Here is a 7378-nt window from a genome sequence, read left to right on the forward strand (position 1 = left end):
CCGCCAACGGATACACAGTGATATAATTTGACTCAGTGTCAACTGTTTTCACAATGATGGTAGAAAATTATTATCCTTTGAATGAATGATAAAGTAAGTAATACAAACTTATGAACTATGAACACACAATGCCATTTAGAAAGTGGTCAAATGTAACAAATGTTATATTTGGGATAACACTTTCTTAGTAAAGTACAGATTCTCGTACTTTTGGGGGTTGAGTCCCGTCCCCAAAAAGTACGAGAATCTGTACTTTACTAAGAAAGTGTTATCCCAAATATAACATTTGATAAACCTATGAAGATTGTGAAAATCAGTAGATGACTAACACGATACACGGCATTCTATGTTTAAAACATATTATAACATATTAAGTATTTTGACATAAAAATATATGTAACAACTTCAAATTAGATATAATATCTGTATGATAAATAGCATATTGAGAACCTTTTAACAAAGCTTTTCATTTATTCCCTGAACTCCATCTTCCAGAAATAAAATACAGTGAGTGAGTGTGGGTTTCAGTTACACCAAGGAGTGCCAGTGAGTGAGTGAGTGAGTATAGTTTTACGAGGTTTACAAAAATTATTATGTTTGATATTTTCTAAGATGCTAAATATATGACAACCATACATTGTTCTAAGGAAATGATAAATAAAGCAAAAATTCAAACCACGCATATATAGGATTTATTAATCATAAAGTTTGATTTGGATCTGTAGAATCTTGGCCTGGTTTGGGTCTTTATAAATATTATAATTCTACAATCTGACAGCTGCATGTCATTGTCAAAGCGATCTTTACCATCGACGATATAAACAACCCTTGTCATTCTCATTTAATCGTTTTCTGAATGTTCGATTTTTAAAATCGGCAGGTCCGTAAACCATAATATATAATGTAAGGACTAACAGTTTCCACGAGACTCGCACATGTGTCGTGGGGACTTCATTCATGATACAATATACGAGGTAGGCCAGTTATCATGTACTCACCCGTTACTAAGACAAATGAGTAGTTGCAATCTTGTGTGGATCACCCGCTTTGTTTAGGACACTTATGGTGTAGATAAGGTTCGGCCACACCCTTCTCGACAAACAACTGACATGGATTTATTGTGATCACGCATCAGGTTTCACTAAGGTCACCGAATGCAACCACATGAATCTTAATATGTGAAATATCACGAGCTTTTTCTTCACAAAATAGTGCAACGGCACTGTAGCTTACTTGTATAGCAGTCGACATTAGTCGACGAAGGCATCCACTTATTAAAAGATGCTGTCAGCATTGTTTTTTTTCAAATTTATTTTGCATAAATACAGACGAGATAAGTATAAGTGTATGGTTTTACGACGCTTGTAGCAATATTCCAGCAATATCACGGCGGGGGACACCAGAAATGGGCTTCACACATTGTACCAATGTCGGAAATCGAACCCGGGTCTTCGACGTGACGAGCGATCGCTTTAACCACTAGGCTACCCGACCGCCCCTCATATGTATAAACAAAATAAGAAACAAGTATTGTAATTTTCGCAATGTTTATACATATGCAAGAATGAATATCCATGCACTAATGTAGAGCATTGTGATCCCTTATATACGCGTACATTTCAATGAGAATATTTTTTTCTAATGCCATACAGTTTTTCCATCTGTAAAATAAAAGCCACTAAACCCTCTCCATACTCATAAGAAATCTCTGCCAAAATGACAGTCGACTGCACGATTTCGACACTATCTTGAGTATGTGTTCATATCAAACAGTGAAGACAATGACACCGGTGGCACCTGTGACAAACACACGCAAAGGCATGTCAATTGTTCACCTGAAAACGCACGGGACTATATGGTACCAGTCAAAACAGGGAATTGCATTGGACATCATTTTTGTCACTGGTGCTTTAAATTTGGAAATGTCCTCCACATGTCTACCATAGAAGGTTTTGAAAGCTTTATTGAATCCTTCAATGTTGTAACCTTGACGAACAACTTTCAATGAAAGAGTTGTAGGACTGTCTTTGAAATCTTTGTTCAAAAGAACATGCTCGATTGTATCTCAAAAGTTGTCAAACGTAGATACCAAAGGCTGGAGCTGCTGGAATATTGCTCGACATAAAGGTGAGTGAGTGAGTAAGTATGGTTTTACGCCGCTTTTAGCAATATATTCTAGCAATATCACGGCGGGGGACACCAGAAATGGGCTTCACACATTGTACCCATGTCGGGAATCGAACCCGGGTCTTCTGCGTGACAAGCGAACGCTTTAACCATTATTGTCTAAATTGCCTCATGATTTCAACAAATTATTATGCCACCATAAGGAGAAACATTTGCTAAAGTTCATCTTCTGGCAATTTCAGGGGAGAAAATGTTTACAGAGCCAAAAATACATTTCGAGGAAATTTAAAAGCTTTTAAATTACATTTCGCATTGAGCTGAAATGGCCATGGCCAGTTTCTTAAAAAATATCTGCCTGGTGGCCATATCAAAATTCTAACTCAAACCTTTTGAACAAATTCAGATCTTGCAAAAATATCACAAAAATTAAATATGTGTTCAGTCGAACTATCAACTGCACGTTCACAAAATGTCATTATATATTGAACAAAAATGACTGAATAATGGACATGAATCGTTTGTATCAATATGGCTGCCGTGGTGCAAGTCGGATTCGAACCGCGAAACATAGTCAGGTTTCATACTTGGTAGGAATAAGCATGTGAAGTTTCAGCTTCATTGTCCCAGTGGTTTCTGAAGAGATGTTCACAATGGATGACTCGTGATTCTATGGTATTTTCTAATATGGCCACTGGCAGACATATTTGATTTCCGATTAAGATCAGGGTATGAAACTCCCAAAAATTTCAGCCAGACCACAGGACTGGCTAGCTGAAATACTTGCCAGCCCTGACCAAAACCTGCCTGCCCACTATAATCATATGTTTCTCAGGATTAGCTAACGGGGTTTCTTTTTGGTTACATTTTATCATTCATCTTTACATGTGAATTAATGCTTATCATCGGGAATTATTTAGAATATTTTCACATATGAAATATAACCCGACCGTCGGGCAGGGGGATTTGAAAATCTGGCAGCCCGAGTTGAAATCAACCCGTCTCGGACGGTCGGGCAGGCAGGTATTTCGAACACTGTTAAGATGCTTTGAACAGACTTCATAAGGACTCCGTCTCACCACCAGGTTTCAGGCCTCTGGCCCTTCAAGTCAATACAAGACATTAAATAAAAAACAAACTTGATCCTGGCGGTCATATTGAAATTCCAGTGTTGATGCATTGAAGAAACTGTTTAGTAGCCAACACATACACGTCTGTTCAGCTGAATTTCGGGGAAGATGTTGAACTTTTAAAAAGTTTATGGAAGTACGAGCACGGACGACTTGCGACGACATGAGCTCATATTGCCTTTCAGGCCAGGTGAGCTAAAAGGACTAATTTACAAAAACAACGTTTGCAACGTTTCCATAGAAATAACATACTACTGTTTTCTTAATTGAATGTATCCGTGCGGTTTATTAACATTGACCTTTCACACACATTTAGAATTTTTCAATGAAAACCGTATCCTGTCCAAATACGAATTTTGTCAACTATTTCAGTTTTGGCACCAACGGCCATACATACAAGGTGATAAACAGTGTTCATACAAGTAGATTATATATTCTTTACATTCTTTGTCCATCATATAAATATAATTCAAGACTGACTGTACCTCGTTTCCAAACGGTAAACAAAGCTTTGTTTAGCAATAGCGAGAACTAAGATGTGATTTCAATGAGACTGAGCATTTTCATAATCTAATTTGCATACTGTATACCTAAATTGTAAGAATAAAGGGTTTTATAAAACAGGAAAACATCGTCGAGTTTAACCCAAAAAAGCCAAAGGAAATCAACACCAGAATCGAAAGACAAAAGTCGTATTTTCATGTCCAACATATATATTTTATCTATCTATCTCTCTCTCTCCATATATACATATATGTAGACTGAGTTTAAAAGACACGCAAATCCCCAGTCATCCACAATAGTAATACACTGGGTCCACTTGCACAAAGCGATCTTAGTGCTAAGACGATCTTATAACTCCCGTACTTTAAAGTGGACGATAGTCAAAGCGCTAAGACAATCGTAACTCCATTGATCCTTGGGGACATCGCCACAATGAAATTGCACAACAATATGCTTTGCATACCACTTGTGATGACATCATAATCAAATGACGTCACTGATACCTCGAGCTGGTTGGCTGTACTTTTTACCTCGAGGACACACTGGCTGTTACTGTTGATAAACTGTAAAAAGTTGGAGGAATAACTTTGGATGATAAATAGAATCTGACACGTGCGTCTTGTAAAACTCCGAGGCTTGTCAAGTGTTGATATATTTGATATCAAAACACTGGGGTGATATTATCTATATACAGTGAAACGTGACTACTTTGAACTAAATAATCTGGAAACACCGCCAGCTTTCGTTCACTGTTTGAACGTCTATATGGGACTTTACTGTGTATACCCACGATTCGCTAATCCAGACACTTGTTAATCATTAAACTGTTAAACGAGGTTCCACTGTTTTTGTCAAATGAAGAGTGTCAGAATCAGAAAGCTTTACGTAAAGTCAAAATAGGTACCTTTGCTAGGAACCGAAGTTTAGGTCAGGTTTTGCATCTCAATGTCAGGAGTATATGCACTGTTCACTTGTCCCTGGTCCCCTTCTTCAATACTGCTATGTATTTCTTCAATACCGCCATCCTTTGGTTTTTTGTGTTTAGCCAGCCGACGGTTATTTAACACCACAGTGAGCCCGGCCACTAGTCCTATAATAATCACAGACACTGCTATTAAAATCACGATGGAATACGCAAGTTGCTTGTCCTTCTCAGACTGGGCTAAGGCAGATGGCGTCACTACCGTCGGAGGTAGAGGGGTGGTTGTATGTGTTTTAGTCGGTGTAGTCGGTGTGGTGGCCGATGTCTCCGTCGTTACGCTGCCGTTGTTTGTTGTTAGGGATACGCTACTGCTGTTGTCTGTTGTTAGTGATACGCTACTGCTGTTGCCTGTTGTTAGGGATACGCTACTGCTGTTGTCTGTTGATGTGACTGAAGTGGTGTTAGACGCAGATGCTCCAGGAGATGGGATTGTTGCAGTTTTTATTGTTGGTGGCGTAGCCCCTTTGGTTGGAGTCGATGCTGACGGTTGGGTTGAACTTGCTGTTGTTGGTGATGCCGATGTTGTTGAGGACAGTGTCCCTTTGACTGAAGATGATGTTGACAGGTGGGTTGAAGTTGTTTTTGCCGTAGATGATGTCAGCGTTGTTTCGGAACTACTTACATTTGCCGCTTGTATCAATCCACTATCAAACACCAGCAGGAGGTGGATCACACCCATCACCAAGATAGTCACCGAGGTCGCCATTTCTACAACGATAGTGTAAATATATATAAACTCAGCCCTATGTAAAACACAAACACTGACAACACAAAGGTCCTCTGTCTTCAAGTAAAATCCAGTTCAAGAAACGCCACCACACTCATCCATGAACAATCCACACTATCAAAATGCTCCATGCACTATGACAAAGGCAAGTTACGTCTATATAGAAATGTACTATGCCACCGTTATGCTTCTTGATCCGTCACCCTTATCACGTCATCACATATATATATATATTGTGGGGTTCAGGCCGTACGTAGTGTGATGAAGACCCACCTGTCTTTCTCTCTCTCACTCTCAACACTGTCGAGAGGGAAGTGGGGCCTGTCGCACACACCACGTCCTGTCATGTCTCATATTGAACAAGGTTCACTGTTATCTATCAAAGAACACTTGGCGTTGTTGCCAACTCAAGATTAACAACTAAAAAAATTCGTCTTATCAAACCATGCACGTTCTATTCAAGGCAAGAGGCAAGGGGCAGTGAAGGGAGGTGGGCTGCACACACCCTATTTTGAAGCATATAGTAAACTACGTTCATAACGAACACGCTTATAACGAACTGACCGATATAACGAACTTATTTTTTAGTCCCGGCCGTTTGTTGTATATATGCTGTATATATGCTTATAACGAACTACGGTTAGTTCGAACTAAAATTAGTGGTCCCTTTGAGTTCTCAGTAACCGTAGTTTACTGTATTTAAGAATTACACATTTTGAATGAGGTGGTATTAACAGTATATGTATAACAACAAAATATTTTACACGATTAGTGAAAGCGAATTGCCAGATCCAAAATGCGCACCCCTTTTCCAAAGAGGGGCGGTCAGGTAGCCTAGTGGTTAAAGCGTTCGCTCGTCACGCCGAACACCCGGGTTCGATTCCCGACATGGGTACAATGTCTGAAGCCCATTTCTGGTGTCCCCCGCCGTGACATTGCTGGAATATTGCTTAAAGCGGCGTAAAACTATACTCACTCACTCACTGTTCCAAAGAGATGTATCCGTGCTTAAGCTTGAATTAACAACGATATTTAATTTTCACGTTGATCACTTTTTTTCATGTGACAGAATGGCAATAGTCATATATTTCCCCAAGGAGCCAATTGTATTTATTCTGTGCAATGCCTGGATACACTGGGGTGGCCCAGCCGCATGGTGCTGCATTTCGCTGTGCAGAGTTGCGTCCGTCGGGCGTGCCAGAAAGCTGGGATCGTAGGTTTCGAATCCCGGTTCGCCCTGATTATGTTTCTAGGTTTGCCACCGCTATACAACCGCGCTCTTGGGTTTCAGCAAAGTGGTAAATGTCTGACGCCTGCAGCGCTTGCCTCGCACATTAAGTAAATAACTGAAAGACTGTTAAAAGCGACGTAAAACCAAACTTTCTCGCACACGCACACCTTGATACACTGATATGGTCCTTGCCCTCAGTTAATATAACGTCTTGTGTCGTGAATGCTCGAGGATTGAGTAAATAACATACACGTGGTATAAAAGATTTAAATAACAGGGAGAGCATCAGGTCTTACACCGCTTTTAGCAATATCCCAGCTTTATCAAAGGGACTCCAGGAATGGGCTTCACACATATATAATGACAAGCATGAATATCTGGTCTCTGGTTGTTTTGTTGTTGTTGTTTGTACATATATTATCTAATATTTATACACCTGATGAAATCACTTGTTATATATATAGTAAGTCCAAAGATGAGCTGTATAATGAGCTCAACCGGGGTTTCACGAATGTGATTATATATACTGACTATGGGCTACGTCACCACCTTTGCAAATAATGTATATTGTACTCTTTGCACGTCTGATAAATGCAGGCAACTACGGATATTACGAACAGCTTCGTGTCGGATGTAACGAATCCGAGCCCATTCCCAAATACTTAGTCATAGGCGTTAAT

The 7378-nt window shown here is 39.6% G+C and overlaps 1 protein-coding gene across 2 annotated transcripts; it reads right to left on the reverse strand.

Annotated features, from left to right (window-relative positions):
• Nucleotides 1-3516: 3516 nt before the first annotated feature.
• LOC124144179 (uncharacterized serine-rich protein C215.13-like) lies at nt 3517-5899 on the reverse strand. Of its 2 annotated transcripts, none has more exons than XM_046513454.2 (2): nt 5741-5899; nt 3517-5448 (listed from the first exon to the last, which is right to left on the reverse strand). In XM_046513454.2, exon 2 carries the CDS (start codon nt 5444-5446, stop codon nt 4682-4684), a length of 765 nt encoding a protein of 254 aa, XP_046369410.2. In that variant the 5' UTR covers nt 5447-5448; nt 5741-5899; the 3' UTR covers nt 3517-4681. The 2 variants fall into 2 exon arrangements, with proteins under 2 accessions (XP_046369410.2, XP_046369412.2); XM_046513456.2 differs by having other exon boundaries at nt 5648-5791.
• Nucleotides 5900-7378: the final 1479 nt, after the last annotated feature.

Source organism: Haliotis rufescens, unplaced genomic scaffold (assembly GCF_023055435.1).
Source record: "Haliotis rufescens isolate VD_foot unplaced genomic scaffold, xgHalRufe1.0.p SCAF_7, whole genome shotgun sequence".
Classification (NCBI taxonomy): Eukaryota; Metazoa; Mollusca; class Gastropoda; order Lepetellida; family Haliotidae; genus Haliotis; species Haliotis rufescens.